The 16433-nt window shown below is 37.8% G+C and overlaps 1 protein-coding gene and 1 long non-coding RNA gene across 13 annotated transcripts in view; one reads left to right on the forward strand and one right to left on the reverse strand.

The window, feature by feature from the left end:
- The window catches only part of MRTFB (myocardin related transcription factor B), a 219214-nt gene that overhangs the window by 158415 nt on the left and 44366 nt on the right, over positions 1-16433 (forward strand). For all 8 annotated transcript variants that reach the window (XM_061152870.1, XM_061152869.1, XM_061152867.1 and 5 more), the window contains 3 exons: positions 5668-5733; positions 12424-12479; positions 13623-13698. In XM_061152870.1, the coding sequence (XP_061008853.1) occupies positions 5668-5733; positions 12424-12479; positions 13623-13698 (198 nt within the window). The remainder of the gene's footprint in view (positions 1-5667; positions 5734-12423; positions 12480-13622; positions 13699-16433) is intronic.
- The window catches only part of LOC133063465 (uncharacterized), a 75142-nt gene continuing 74448 nt past the window's right edge, over positions 15740-16433 (reverse strand). For all 5 annotated transcript variants that reach the window (XR_009694414.1, XR_009694417.1, XR_009694418.1 and 2 more), the window contains one exon: positions 15740-16189. This is a non-coding gene — a long non-coding RNA (uncharacterized LOC133063465). The remainder of the gene's footprint in view (positions 16190-16433) is intronic.

A 16433-nucleotide genomic window follows, 5' to 3' on the forward strand; every position in this document is an offset into this window, starting at 1 on the left:
CTAGGTTTCTATCCTGGAATACGAGAAAAATTCTACTAAATTTATAAATCAGTGTATGGTTTATAAGAGAAAACTTAACCACTTCTTCTGACACCCACTGTAAATATCTCTGCACTCAGTCAAAAACCAGCCCCATCACCCTCACTAATTCTTTTGATCACTCTTGTTCCTTTACTGTTCACTAGTTGTATCAAATTTTACTGTTACTTTGGCATGACATTGTTGGTAGTTGTGGCTAAGAGTAAGTGATCTTTGTTTCTGAATTTAAAAATTACTTTACAGCCTGATGATGTATATTGTGGGGAAAGGATGAACAGAAAGAAAGGTTCTCTTTTTTCCTGTAAATGGGGAAATAGATTGGTGCAACCATTTGGATTGCAAAGTGACTCTATCAAAATTTCAGATGTGTATATTTGTATTTAAGTGTTTATACACAAGCACAAACATAAGGGATGCCACAAAATGAAAATAATCGTTGCAGCACTGTTAATAATAGCAGTAAATCTGGGAACTTCAGAGTATAAAATTGATACATCCATATGTTAGCTATAGCCAGTAAGAAGAATGACCTAGATTCCATGTTTTTTTTTTTTCAATGTGTTTTTTTTTTTAAGTAAATAATCAAACTATGTGAATGGCATGATCCCATCCCATATATTTCCTTTGCATAGTCTATATTTAACATTGTCAGAATATTCACAAAACATTCTCTAGAATCATAGAAATTTAACAGTGGTTACCTTTGTGGAGGAGGACTGGAGGTCTCTGGTAGGATGGACTGGCTTTCACTTTTTTTTAATTGATGTATAGTTGACTTACAGTATTGTGTTAGTTTCAGGTGTATCACAAAGTGATTTATATTTTTAGATTATTTCCCATTAAAAGTTATTACAAGATATTGAATGTAGTTCCCTGTGCTATACAGTAAATCTTTATTGCTTATGTGTTTCTTATAGTTGTTTGTGTCTGTTAATCTTATATATATACCACATCGTCTTAAATCAGTCCTCTTGATTGTCACTTGGGTTGTTTCCATGTCTTGGCTGTTGTAAATAGTAAGCACTGGAGTCCATGGATCTTTTTGAAATAGTGTTTTCATTTTTTCTGGATACATATGCAGGACTGGGATTGCTGGATCATATGGTAACTCTGTTTTTGGCTTTTTAAGGAACCTCCATACTGTTTTCCATAGCAACTGCACCAATTTACATTCTCATAAACAGTGTTTAAGGGTTCCCTTATACCCTCTCCAACATTTATTATTTGTAAATTTTTTGATGATGGCCATTCTGATCAGTGTGAGGTCATTGTGGTTTTGATTTTTATTTCTCTAATAATTAGCAGTATTGAACCTCTTTTTCATGTACCTCTTGGCCATCTGTATATCTTCTTTGAAGAAATGTCTATTTAGGTCTTCTGCCCATTTTCTGATTGGGGTGTTTGATTTTTTTTTTTTTAATTGAGCTACAGTATGATCTATTGTATATTTTGGGTATTGTCAGTAGCATCATTTGCAAATACTTTCTGCCAGTGCAATAGATTGGGTTTTCATTTTGTTTATGATTTCCTTTGCTGTGAAAAAGCTCTTGTTTCTTTTGCCTACAGAGACTGATCTGAGAAAATATCTTTTACTTTTTTTAATGCCCTTTTTTATGTGCATGTGTCACTGTTAATAGAAATATTCTTACAAAACATGAATTTTTAAATAGAGAAATTATTGGTACATGTATTGATACATTTCTGAGTCCCAGGCTTAGAAGGAAAGCATTCAAGATGTGACTGCTTACTCTGAGACTACAAAATACCCGTTCACAGTAAAGCACTAAAAATATGGGAATCTTTACAGAACTAACCCCATGGACTGTAGCCCGCCAGGCTCCTCTGTCCATGGGATTTCCCAGGCAAGAACACTGGAGTGGGTTGCCATTTCCTCCTCCAGGGTCTTGTTTAGGGGCCAGTTAATCCTTCCTGTATCTAAGTTCAAAAGATAATATGAAGATGTTGATTTTTCTAAATTGTTTTGTTATTCTAGGGTCAGGCAACTAAATACATTTAACAATGTTTTGCCAAAGTCCAACTGCTTCATTCTCTTAACTACTCAAACATCTTAAAAAATAATTTAAAAAAACTGGAACCAGGGTCTGTTTTTTACCTAATATTATCTTCAGAGTCAATACATAGTCAATACTAGAGTATTCTTTAGTTTCCCATCTTTGCTTTTGCCATTGATTTACCTAGCCTTCATTTGACTGGCTCAGGGTTTGACTGTGTTTTTTCTCCCCTCATAATTCTGCAGTTTATTCTGTCCTGTGTCTTGTAATTAAATAACATACATCGAATCTTCTCTCTGCCTTGCAGACAAACACTCATCTCCCCCAACACCTACTCGTCCCACCCTCCTTCATACCCCGTAACTGAAACTAGCTGTTTATAAAGAATTTCTAAGACCATGGCTGCCTGCTATACTGCTTCCCAGAAAGTGTCATTTTTGCCTTGTTTTTGTAATATACAGTCCTCAAATGTCCCCTTGCAAGTCCCCTGGCTAAAAACTGTGCTTTGTTTTGGCTCATTCAACTCATGGTAAACTGCTTTATGTTGTTTAAAATGCTGCTAATATGGGTTTTTTTCTTTAGAGTGAAAAGGCACTTTAATTACATCATATTATGGAAACATTTCAAACATTCTACTTATAGAAACAAAAGAAAATAGACATAATCATCTTGGTTCAGAAAGCAGCTAAACATTTGAAGGGGGTATAAATATTATATGAAAGACATTATTCTAAGGGGTTTTTTTGCTTTTTGTTTTTTTTTAAATATTGGAAACTAATCCTAAAGTCTTGTTCTAGAAGCACTTTAATCCATTTAAGATGCAGGAGAAAGGAAAAAGAGGATGCTTTTTACTATCTGAGCTATTTCTGATGGTGAAGAATGACATTTCCTCTTTGCTATTAGATAAGCTACCTTTCATTTTTCAGAATGGTGGTTAAAATAAAATTTTTACTTTTCTTGTATACAAAAAAGAGCAAGTTCAAAACATTTATGTTGGGACTTCCATGGTGGTCCAGTGGTGGAGAATCCACCTTTCAACGCAGGGAGTGCGGGTTCCATCCCTGGCCAGAGAACTGAGATCTCACGTGCCATTAGGCAGTAAAGCCCACCAGCAGCAGCAAAGACCCAGCACAGCTAAAATAAACAAACAAAAACCACATATGTTGACACAGTCTTGTTTTTTGTCTGTTGTAACAAGGAATAACACCAAGAATTTTCAAAATTATACTCATTTTTCTCTCTGTTGAAATGTAGTAGGAAACCATGAATGTTAACCTTAAGAGGTAATAACCCATACTATCTTGGAAAAATTCAAGAATTAATTAGAAAATTTTTCTCTAAATGCAGCAGATGTAAAGTAGTCTATATTCATGTTTTCACATGTCTACTATAATTTCAAAGATGATGGTTTACATACAAATTAGTCCTAACATTATGGCTATGCCTTATATGGACTACATAAGGACATTCCTCCTTTTAAGAATTATGGAAATAAGGAATAAACTTTTTTTTTTTTTTCCCGCCGTCTCCACAAGCAGCACTTTATTCTGGCGGGGGCGGCCGGCCCGTCACAGGCTGAACCAGCCCAGGAATAAACTTAATACACAAAAATATCCACCATAGCATTAGATATAGGAGTTGCAAAAATTAGAAACAACCTAAGTGATCAATAATAGGGATATATTTAATAAAGTATGCATATCCACCCTCATTCCAAGATGCCATTTGCCTAAAAATATGTATCATGTTTGACACATTTGTCTCACTAGTATGATGCTTTGTTTGTTTGTTTTAAACCAAACAAGGGGGCTGTTGATGTTTTCTTTACCCTTTCTATTTTACTCCTTTCTTTGAAGATTCCCTCAGGAGGAAGGAAAAATACTACTGCTGGGGACTCTCCAACAGACATGGACCACCATGTTCCAGAAGTGTCAGCCTGTGAACTAGAGATTGTTCTGACCCTTTTCTCTTCTCAGTATTCTTTCCTTGGCATTCTGCCTCTTGAATATGACCACCTTGATTTCAGACAAGCATTAGCTTCGACATTCACAAAAGAATGTCAGAGTATGCAGACATTTGGGTGCTTTCAGATCCACATGTCATCTCCCTGGTTATATTTGTTCCTAGTGAAGTACAGTGGGAACATACTATTCTCAATAAACTGTAAGTTATCAGGGAAAAGATCTTCGTGTTAGAGTATAATTGATTCAGAGAATTGCAAAACATTCTAATTGAGAACCATGTGCATATATTTTTTGACTCATTAATTTTTTCTTTGCTGTATGTAATAGAATCTTATCTCAATTGCTTCAGTACTAAATGAGATGTTAGTGAAGTTTTGTGGTCCTATGGCCCCCAAAAGAAGCAGATAAAAAATTTTTTTTCGATATTGATTAAAGGATGACATTCATATTTAGCAATGAATATGAAAATAAAAGCCGTTTTACAGTCAGGTCTCTTTTTGAAGTATATCTAAGAGTGGGCTCTGCTCTGCAGTCAGACCAAGCAAAAAGCAAGGCTGTGACATGAGGGCCGCAGGTCCCGCAGGTCAGGCCTCTGGTTAACTGCAAGTCGGAACCATTATGGGCATTGCATTTGAGCCTGGTCCAAACCAGCCTCATCACACACTTGCTAAAAAAAAAAACAACACAAAACTGTCTTCTTTCCCTACGATTTAAGAAATACACACAGGTAATTTTTTTCTTTTTTTGCATATTGACAGCCCTAAAGCGTGCCCTTAGTAATCCTAACCTTGGTTTTCATCCATGGTCTGAAATAAAAATTAAACATGGAAACTTAAAAATGAATGTAGGCTAAACCAAGGAAAATGTTTTTCGTAGTTACTTCATTTGTTACTCTTTTTTGAAATCAGTTCACTTTCCAGATAGAAACACAGAGATGCTATGAAAGGAATCTGCTTGAGAAATCTAGGGGAAAAATATATATTTTATTAAATTTGGCCAACAGGATTTCCCCATTTTGTGATAGGTACCTTGTTTTCTACAAGTTGAGTGATTCATTTACTCTCTTAATTAAAATGATTAGGTATCAGTTGATTTATGGCTTTCTTAGAACTTCTAGAATGAGATACAGTGTTATGTTTGTACACATTATTAAACTTTAAGGTCTTAATTCAGAAATTTTCCCTTGGGTCATTAGTAGTATCTCATAGGTCTAATTTTTATTATGAAGTTGGCCTTCTTTAAAGCTATTTAAGATTTATTCCAGATGGAGTAAGTTCCTCCAAATACATTAATCTTTCCTTAAAATACATTTTTGCTATTAACTTATTTTTTAAAAAGCTAAGGAATCTTACTAATAAGACAATGTATAAGCCAACTATTTTTGTTTATTTGCTAAGTATGATGTGATTTTATTTATTAAAAAAATACTTATTAGCTTTAATCATTAACTTAAAATTATTAACTGACTAAGCAAAAAATATGCTGCCCAACAGGCAGAAATCATAAACGGGTTTTTTTTTTTTTTTTTTGACAGGTTGAATGGTAGTATCCCTATTCAATTATGAAATAGAAGATTAATTAAGCTTAATTATATCTCCTCTGGACCTTACAGTTGCATGTAAACTTCAATGGTGATTATTTCCTTTTTACAGTGCTCCAGCTGAGGCTGCAACAAAGGAGGACGAGAGAACAACTAGTGGACCAGGGCATCATGCCACGTAAGATGGATGCATCCTTGTCATTTCTAATGTGATGTAACAACATGGGCATGTCTAAGAAGAAGCTGCATCACACTCTACTTTCGGTGTTATCCGTTTAATCCATATACAATCATTCAGTGAATTTACAAGGAAAAATCAGGCATCAGCATTGCTGACGGAATCATTTAAAGTACATTCTGGAAACCAGATGCAACTTAAAAAATGAACTTGGATTTTATATTATCAAAAAGCACCTTTAAATTTCTGTTATTAGGCTAATACCAGTTCTTCAATTCAAATTCCAGCCCTAGTTTTAAAATAACTGAAATAATCACGCTAGATCTAAGTGAATCCAAAGATACTTGCAAAAGTAGCATAATAAATTAATTCAAAACCTTATTTATTTAATTCAAATTAATTATCTTTGCTAGATGATAGTCTGTATAATTATGCATCTCAGTTCAGTTCGGTTCAGTTGCTCAGTCGTGTCCGACTCTTTGCGACCCCATGAACCGAAGCACACCAGGCCTCCCTGTCCATCACCAACTCCCAGAGTCTACCCAAACCCATGTCCATCAAGTCGGTGATGCCATCCAACCATCTCATCCTCTGTCATCCCCTTCTCCTCCTTCCCTCAATCTTTCCCAGCATCAGGGTCTTTTCAAGTGAGTCAGCTCTTCGCATCAGGTGGCCAAAGTATTGGAGTTTCAGCTTCAGCATCAGTCCTTCCAACAATCACCCAGGACTGATCTCCTTTAGGATGGACTGATTGGATCTCCTTGCAGTCCAAGGGACTCTCAAGAGTCTTCTCCAACACCACAGTTCAAAAGCATCAATTCTTCGGCACTCAGCTTTCTTTATAGTCCAACTCTCACATCCATACATGACCACTGGAAAAACCATAGCCTTGACTAGACAGACCTTTGTTGGCAAAGTAATGTCTCTGCTTTTTAATATGCTGTCTAGGTTGGTCATAACTTTCCTTCCAAGGAGTAAGCATCTTTTAATTTGCATCTCAATTACAGGACTAATAAACATCCTATTTATAATTAATAAAATCTTCCTTGCCCAAGTAAAGATATTTTGCCAAGTAGCTTTAAGTTTCATCCCTTCATTTTTCAGTTGATTAATTTTAGAATATTTGTCCAAGGTGATTCTTTCCCTTTCATCACCAAACACAGCCCTGCCCATCAACAGAAAATCAGATTAAAGATTTACTGAGCATGGTCCTGCCCATCAGAGCAAGACCCAGTTTCCCCCTCAGTCAGTCTCTCCCATCAGGAAGCTTCCATAAGCCTCTTATCCTTATCCATCAGAGGGCAGACAGAATGAAACCTACAATCACAGAAAACTAATCAAACTGATCACATGGACTACAGCCTTGTCTGACTCAATGAAACTATGAGCCATGATGTGTAGGGCCACCCAAGATGGACGGGTCATGTGGAGAGTTTTGGCAAAACGTGGTCTGGCAAACCACTTCAGTATTCTTGCCTTGAGAGCCCCATGAACAGTATGAAAGGCAAAAAAATAGGACACTTGAAAGATGAACTCCCCAGGTCGGTAGGTGCCCAATATGCTACTGGAGAACAGTGGAGAAATAACTCCAGAAAGAATGAAGAGACAGAGCCAAAGCAAAAATAACACCCAGTTGTGGATGTGACTGGTGATGGAAGTAAAGTCCTATGCTGTAAAGAGTAACATTGTATAGGAACCTGGAATGATAGGTCCATGAATCAAAGTAAATTGGAAGTGATCAAATAAGAGATGGCAAGACTGAACATTGACATTTTAGGAATCAGTGAACTAAGACTAGAATGGGTGAATTTAACTCAGATGACCATTATATCTACTACTGTGGGCAAGAATCCCTTAGAAGAAATGGAGCGGCCCTTATAGTCAACAAGAGTCCAAAATGCAGTACTTGGATGCAATCTCAAAAATGACAGAATGATCTCTGTTCATTTCCAAAGCAAACCATTCAGTATTGCAGTAATCCAAGTCTATGCCCCAACCAGTAATGCTGAAAAAGCTCAAGTTGAATGGTTCTATGAAGACCTACAAGACTTTCTAGAACTAATACCCAAAAAAGATGTCCTTTTCATTATAGGCAATTGGAATGCAGAAGTAGGAAGTCAGGAGATACCTGGAGTAACAGGCAAATTTGGCCTTGGAGTACAAAATGAAGCAGGGCGAAGACTAACAGAGTTTTGCCAAGAGAACGCACTGGTCAAAGCAAACACCACTCTTCCAATAACACAAGAGAGGACTCTACACATGGACGTCACCAGATGGTCAATACTGAAATCAGATTGATTATATTCTTCGCAGCCAAAGATGGAGAAGCTCTATACAGTCAGCAAAAACAAGACTGGAAGGTGACTATGGCACAGATCATGAACTTCTTATTGCCAAATTCAGGCTTAAATTGAAGAAAGTAGGGAGACCACTAGACTATTCAGGTATGACCTAAATCAAATCCCTTATGATTATACAGTGGAAGTGACAAACAGATTCAAGGGATTAGATCTGATAGAGTACCTGAGGAGCTATGGACAGACGTTCGTGATATTGTACAGGACACAGTGATCAAGACCATCCCCAAGAAAAAGAAATGCAAAAAGGCAAAATGGTTGTCTGAGGAGGCCTTACAAATAGCTGAGAAAAGAAGAGAAGCGAAAGGCAAAGCAGAAAAGGAAAGTTATACCCATTTGAGTGCAGAGTTCCAAAGAACAGCAAGGAGAGATAAGAGAGCCTTCCTTAGTGATCAATGCAAAGAAATAGAGGAAAACAACAGAATGGGAAAGACTAGAGATCTTTTCAAGAAAATTAGAGATACCAAGAAAACATTTCATGCAAAGATGGGCTCAATAAAGGACAAAAATGGTATGGACCTAACAAAAACAGAAGATATTAAGAGGTGGCAAGAATACACCGAAGAACTGTGCAAAAAAGATCTTCATGACCCAGATAACCACAATGTTGTGATCACTCACCTAGAGCCAGATATACTGTAATGCAAAGTCAGGTGGGCCTTAGGAAACATCACTACGAACAAAGCTGGTGGAGGTGATGGATTTCCAGGTGAGCTATTTCAAATCCTAAGAGGTGATGCTGTGAAAGTGTTGCACTCAATAGGCCAGCAAATTTGGAAAGCTCAGCAGTGGCCACAGGACTGGAATAGGTCAGTTTTCATTCTAGTTCCAAAGAAAGGCAATGCCAAAGAATGTTCAAACTACTGCACAGTTGCACTCATCTCACTCGCTAGTAAAGTAATGCTCAAAATTCTCCAAGCCAGGCTTCAACAGTATGTGAACTGTGAGCTTCCAGCTGTTCAGACTAGATTTAGAAAAGCCAGAGGAACCAGAGATCAAATTGTCAACATCAGTTGGATCATCCAAAAGGTAAGAAAGTTCCAGAAAACCATCTACTTTTGATTTATTGTTTACACCAAAGCCTTTGACTGTGTGGATCACAACAAACTTTGTAAAATTCTTAAGAGATGGGACTACCAGACCATCTTACCTGCCTCCTGTGAAATCTGTATGCAAGTCAAGAAGCAACAGAACTGGATATGGAACAACAGACTGGTTCCAAATCAGGAAAGGAGTACGTCAAGGCTGTATATTGTCACCCTGCTTATTTAACTTATATGCAGAGTACATCATGCGAAATGTTGGGCTGAATGAAACACAAGCTAGAATCAAGGATTGCCAGGAGAAATATCAATAACCTCAGATATGCAGATGATACCACCCTTATGGCAGAAAGCAAAGAAGAACTAAAGAGCCGCTTGATGAAAGTGAAAGAGGAGAGTGAAAAAGTTGGCTTAAAACTCAACATTCAAAAATCGAAGATCAAGGCATCCGGGTCCCATCACTTCATGGCAAGTAGATAGGGAAACAATGCAAACAGTGCGAGACTTTATTTTCTTGGGCTCCAAAAATACTGCAGATGGTGACTGCAGCCATGAAATTAAAAGTCACTTGCTCCTTGGAAGAAAAGCTATGACAAACCTAGACAGCATATTCAAAAGCAGAGACATTACTTTGCCAACAAAGATCCGTCTAGTCAAGGCTATGGTTTATCCAGTGGTCATGTATGGATGTGAGAGTTGGACGATAAAGAAAGCTGAGTGCCGAAGAATTGATGCTTTTGAACTGTGGTGTTGAAGAAGACTCTTGAGAGTCCCTAGTCCATCCTAAAGAAATCAGTCCTGAATATTCATTGGAAGGACTGATTCTGAAGATGAAACTCCAATATTTGGCTACCTGATGCGAAGAACTGACTCGTTGGAAAAGACCTTGATGCTGGGAAGAATTGAAGGCAGAAGGAGAAGGGGACAACAGAGGATGAGATGGTTGGATGGCATCACCCTCTCTATATAGGGACATGCATTTGGGTAGACTGTGGGAGTTGGTGATGTACAGGGATCCCTGGCGTGCTGCAGTCTGTGGGGGTTGCAAAGAGTGGGACACGACTGAGTGACTGAAATGAACTGACGTAATCACCGAATTTGGAGGTGATTTTATATTTTAGAGGAGAAGAGTGGTTTTTTTGTATAGGCTGTTAGGATTGTTTGGGAGCCTTAGTCTAAAAATGGGTTTTCTCTAAGAAGTAATTCATTTGGCTTAAAGAAACTAGAAAGAAATTAACAGAATGCACTTAATGCTTTCCAGTCTTCACAATCATTGATGTTGGCTTTTTCTGGTTTGTGATAAAGGTTACATGGATTTTTCTGTGCGATAAGATGTCTTTCCCAGTGAAAACTTTTTTTTCTAAAGTGAAAATGAAAGTTTCTCAGTCGTGTCTGACTCTTTGTGACCCCATGGACTATACAGTCCACAGAATTCTCCAGGCCAGAATACTGAAGTGGATAGCCGTTCCCTTCTCCAGGGGATCTTCTCAACCCTGGGTTTGAACACCGGGTCTCCCTCATTGCCGGCACATTCTTTACCGTCTGAGCCACCGGAGAAGCCCAAGAATACTGGAGTGGGTAGCCTATTCCCTTCTCCAGTGGATCTTCCTGACCCAAGAATGTAACCGGGGTCTCCTTTTTTTCTGAACTACTACTAATTATCTACATGTTTTAAATCTCGTGTTGTGGTAAAACCGGGTATCAGAAGCTGGTTTGATAGGGACTTCTCTGGTGGTCCAGTGGTTAAGAATCTACCTGCCAGTGCTCGGGACATGAGTGTGATCCTTGGTCCAGGAAGATCTTGCAAGCATGGGGCAAGTGAGCCCGTGCTCTAGAGCCCTTGAGCCGCAGCAAGAGAAGCCACAGCAATGAGAAACCTGAGCACTGCAACGAAGAGTGGCCCCCACTCGCTGCAGCTAGAGCAAGCCCATATGCAGCAGTGAAGACTCAGCCCAGCCAAAAGTAATTTTTTTTTAAAAGGCAGAGGATTCATGTTGATGTGTGGCAAAAACCATCACAATGTTGTAAAGTAATTATCATCCAATTAAAATAAATGCATTAGAAAAACAAACAAAAAAAAAGCCAGAGGTTATAAAAAAATTTTTTTACAGAAACTGATTTGATAATCTGCCAAATTTTTTTTTTACCACTACATACCTGATATGAGCCAGTCAAACAGGATCAAAGTATGGTGCTTTAAACGTCACTGCAAAGCCAGCGATAGTCTGCTTTTAGGAGCTGGTCCCTAGCCAAACCTATTTTGGCTGGACTTGTGTGATTCTTTGCTGTGCATTAAGTACCAGAGTCGAATGTTACCAAGAACTGATTGCTCAATTCTGAGAGGTAACAGCCCAGGTAAGCCTAGTCCTGATTCCCATCCCCGTTGCCTGACTACCCACAGTGATGACTGCAGGGTGTGGTCAGACAGTGATGGATATAAGCACTAACGATTTTTCAAAGATTATGTTTACTGATAGAAATACTGTAGTAGGTAATACTTTTAATAAGTACTGCCTCTCTCTCTGAGACTCTGGAACATTTAATGTACTAGCAGTTAACCGATTAAGGAATCACTGTGTCTTTAGAGTGAGTTGCATTATGGTATGGTAGGAAGAGCATGAACCTGCCAAATTCAGAATTCTAGATTTAAATTCCACTTAGACGACCATCTAGCTGTAGAACTTCAAAAATTCCCTGAACCTCTTTGAGCCTTTCATCTGTACTGGGGCTAATATAAACCTCACAAGGCTGTTGTGGTGATCAGCAGCAATAAACTGTGGATTGGACCACAGAGCGTGCGACTGAGTGCATTGTAGGCTCTCAGTAAGTGGCAGCTCTGATCCCTTAGACATGGTCTGCAGAGTGTTCTTGTGTTCAAGGCTAGAGCACGCCAACGTTAACTGCCCTGAGGACCTGTGGACTTTTTCCAGTAGCTTGTATGACCATAAGAGCAAAGACCTGTTAAGGAACCATCCAACAGTTCCCTTGGTAATGGTAATTTGCCCCAACTACAGGCTGGAACTAGTCTCACCTGATATATGTGTTGTCATTATGTTTATAACTCTATTTTAAATGTTCACTTGTTTTATTTGTGAAACATGTAATTTTAATTCTGAAACATTTAAGGTTTCAATTTTGAAGCTGTCCTAAAGGAACTAGGAAATAAATGGCACTGTAGAGGCACACTAATAAGATTAAGAGGAAATATCACCATGATAATACTGTAACATTTAACTGAAGTATTAACTCCTCTATTTATACCATGGAAATGATTTCTTTTCCTCTCACAGCTCTGAAGAGCCCCGCGGCATTCCATGAGCAGATAAAAAGCTTGGAACGAGCCAGAGTAAGAAATTTTCATTTAAAATGTTCTGCCTCTTGCTTTTGTGTTAAAATACCTGTGGACAAGTAATAATCTTACTCCTACATATGTCAATAGAGAAAATAGAGTGTATTTTCAAGATACATGGTATATGGAGCAGTGTATCCTGGGGTAGTTTTATCCTGAAGGTTTGTAGAAAATACAGGACATTCAAATTTTGTTCTTTAAAACTAGTAACCTAGTTTTGTACATAAAGGAAAAATCACACTTCTTTCTTGCTTTGGGGGCATAACAAGTTTTTAGAATAATGATGGAACATCTCTGCCGGTTGTTAGCTCTGCAGATGGATAACCCAGGGGATGGATTTACACCAGATCCTTCCTTGGGTGGTTTCCCTCCCAGGTCTGTGTTAGTGGGACATTTGACCAAGGCTGGGAGAATTTGACTGAAGGAGCAATGTTGCCATATTCAGCTCTGTTTTATTCTTTGAGGTGACTCCATCATAGTTACATTAAAGTGATGTTTATTATTTTTCTTTAAAGGGCCACTATTTGTTCTTTTCATTTTATAGGAAACTTCTATCATGCAATATAAAAACGAACATGTTCCACAATTTCCTTAAGAGTTTTCCCAAGATGCAATAATGATCTCTTAGAGTCATATAAACTACAAAACTCATTTTAAAGCCATATTGTTTAGAATTGAATACAGTTCTGAATAAGAAAATATGGTTAAAGCCATGAATTCATCAAAGACAATACATTGGAATTTTTAGGAAATGTGTTATCTAGGTGAATTTTTACTTGACCTGAAGTGTAGTTTTTTTTTATTTTTAGATACTTATATGTTCAGATCCTCTGTTCAAAAGTCATCTTTAAAATTATGAGCCTCTGCTTTTCCAAGTTTTAAAATAAAAGTCTATAAAGTGCTTACTTTATATCTACATAGACTTCAAATCCCTGTACAATTTTGAAGGCTGCAATTTAAGTCCTGTATTGGATAATAGTTTCTCACAAAACTAATTTCTACTCTTTTCTTTCTCTCAAAATCATGACCAAAAGCATATGCAATTTATTTAAATGGAGTTACCTTGAGGAAAAAAAAATGTAAAACCACAATAAATCATAAATAATTTATGGTAAAACTTTCTCTTTCTCTATCTAAAAGACCGAAAACTTTTTGAAGCACAAGATTCGGAGTCGACCAGATCGTTCTGAACTTGTCAGGATGCACATTTTAGAAGGTAAAAGTTCTGTTTCTGCTTATCTTGCTACATTTTCTCAAGAAAACAAGTGAGACTTCCACCATTTCTGTTTATTTCGATTTTAATAACTTTTTACCCCACAGGCTGACATCCTGTCAATTGGATAGCAGCATGAAGACCCCAAGCTAAAAGTGTTATGTTAGATACACGGGGAAGGTCCACTTCTCCAAATAACCAATTGATGGACTGAGTCTTCCCTGCCCACTGAGGGTGCTTATAGGTGTCTCTGCCATACTGTTCTGGAAAAACATTCTCCGTCCACATTTCACCAGTGGGCAGTGTGTGCCCACTCACCATAAAGGGTGTGATAGACACAAGTCTAACCCTAGATTTTCAACTACTTGGACCCTGTTGTGTCTACCTGGGGCAAGCCCATACCTAACATTTTTCTTTGTTGCTGCTTACCCACAACAATCCAGCTTGATCTGACCATTATCACAAACAAGCTCCCCTCAGCCCACCACATTTTCTCCATGTCTGAGCCTCATCTTTTACAAAGCTGGTAAGGACAATTCCATTCCATCCTTGGTGAGGCCTGTGGCTCAGGTCGTGGCTTTTTCTCTCTAAAGATAAAGCCTTCTTGGAAGGTGGTACTTCTACCATAAAGTCCCGAGATACATTTCCTTCCATTGTTTTGCTTCACTGACTTAATTTGTTGAGCAAGACGAGGAGCCTGACCTTGTGATAGCCTTGAGAGTATGAAGCCTTGAGAAGATACAGCAACTTCTCAAACATTTAGAGATAGTTATTAGGTAGGAGGAAGATTAGATTTCTTTTCTCTGGCCTAATAGATAGAATTAGGTTGATATTACAGAGTATTAGATTTTAGCTTAGCATAAAGGTCAGTCAGTTGTCTACAAATAAAATCTTCAGAAAGTGACATGGTTGTCCTTACTAGAGGTGTTGGTTCGCTGGCCAGCAAGCTAGGCACCAGTCGGATGCCCCCCTTCATGGAGCTTACATTCTAGTGGCAGAGAGATTATACGCAGGCAAAACAAGTCAATTACAGATTGTGAAAAGTGCCCTACAGGGAATAAACACAGACTGACACCATGTAAAGAATGTTGTAAAGCAGTTCCAAGTATCAAGATGGTCCCTAAAACCCCAAGTAGAGTCTCTTCTAATCCAGATAATCTATGACTAGGTAACTATCTTCGTGTCTGGGATGGGAGGCAAGAAGTCTATGCCTTTCTCCACTTGTACTGGACTAAAAAAAGCTTTTCCAGAACTCCAGTGGTAGGGTAGAAGCAGCCACAAGCTGTCAGGGATAAGTGAATCTTCAGAGAAGCAAGTTTGCTGGTAAGTAACTTAGTAAATGACTCCTTCTGTGCCTGAAAATATCTTGACCTGTAAGAGACATTTTTGTAGAAATGACACTGCCTGTTTCAATTTGTCATCTGACTGTAACAGGCTTTATTAACATAATTAAAACTAAGGCAAATGCATTTAACTATCAAAAGAAATCATATTTGCTTTTTCTAAAAACAGACTTTTTAGCATTTAAAAACCTAATTATACATAGGAATAAACCATAAGTGATGTCTTTAGGACATCGATTCTGAAGTTGAGATTTTTGAAGTAAGAAAGAATGTCTCATCTATAATTTTAAAAATACCTTAAAACCACCAGCAACTTATTTTCCATCATCCCAATTTTGATTGAATTGGATGTTTGGCAGGCAGAAGTTTAAATTATTTCCTGTAGTTTTACCTCTGCCTCATGGAGATGAAGATGCAGTTAGACCAGAATAGAAGCATACTGAAATGCCAGCCTCTACTTACTTGCTTTTGGAATATCTTCTTCCCAAACATTCCTGATATCACTTGGATAGTGTCAGTGGAAGGGAGGCAAAGGCATCTTCAGAATGATTTATATGATCTCCTTCCCCCACTTATCATCTCCCTGTGCAGTTAGAAGGGCTTTATCTGCTAAGATTGGAGCCAGAGTTGTTTTATACAGGAAAATTACAAAAATGAAATGGACACATATGTTAAGTTATAGAAACATCCATTTATTTACCAATATGCCGACTTAGGACTAAGAACTTCACATGGGGAATCATCTGCAATTTCCACATGGTGGATCAAAATGTAAAGATACTTGAAAAGCAGTCTGACTTTAAAAATCTTAAATTTTATCATTTTTCCCCAAATCTTTTATAGTTATTAGTTGTCCTGATAATGTGAGAGTGATTTTTTTTTAATGACTTGCTTTTATCAAGTCATGTCAAAGCATTTAACTCAGGTTTCCAAGAAATAATCATTTTATTTTTGAAGTTTATGATTTCCCCGTACCATTTAGTTAAATTGTGAGTGATGATGGCAATCACCATAGTGATGCGCTGTCTTGTGGACAGCCGAGGTTGATTTTTTAAGCACATAAGGTGAAAAGAGAAGTGCTCCACCGTGCTGAAGGGTAGTTTACTGGCCATAGGGTCTCTGTGCTTTGGCCCTCTGCCAGGACATCTGACCTACAAAATGAAAACATCAGACAATCCTGAGGTTACTACAGGGAGTTTCATTAAAAGACCTTCTACTGAATAATTTAAGGAGCAAGCAACTTTCAGCACAATATTGAGTTAACACCAATAGCCAGTCATAAATATTGTTTAGAACAATGTAATAAAATGCTAATGAGCATTACCAGAAACACAGGAATTATGCAAATATATGCTGTTTATGAGTTACGATATTTATAGTAGTTTCCCATCTATT

Source organism: Dama dama, chromosome 10, assembly GCF_033118175.1.
Source record: "Dama dama isolate Ldn47 chromosome 10, ASM3311817v1, whole genome shotgun sequence".
NCBI lineage: Eukaryota > Metazoa > Chordata > Mammalia > Artiodactyla > Cervidae > Dama > Dama dama.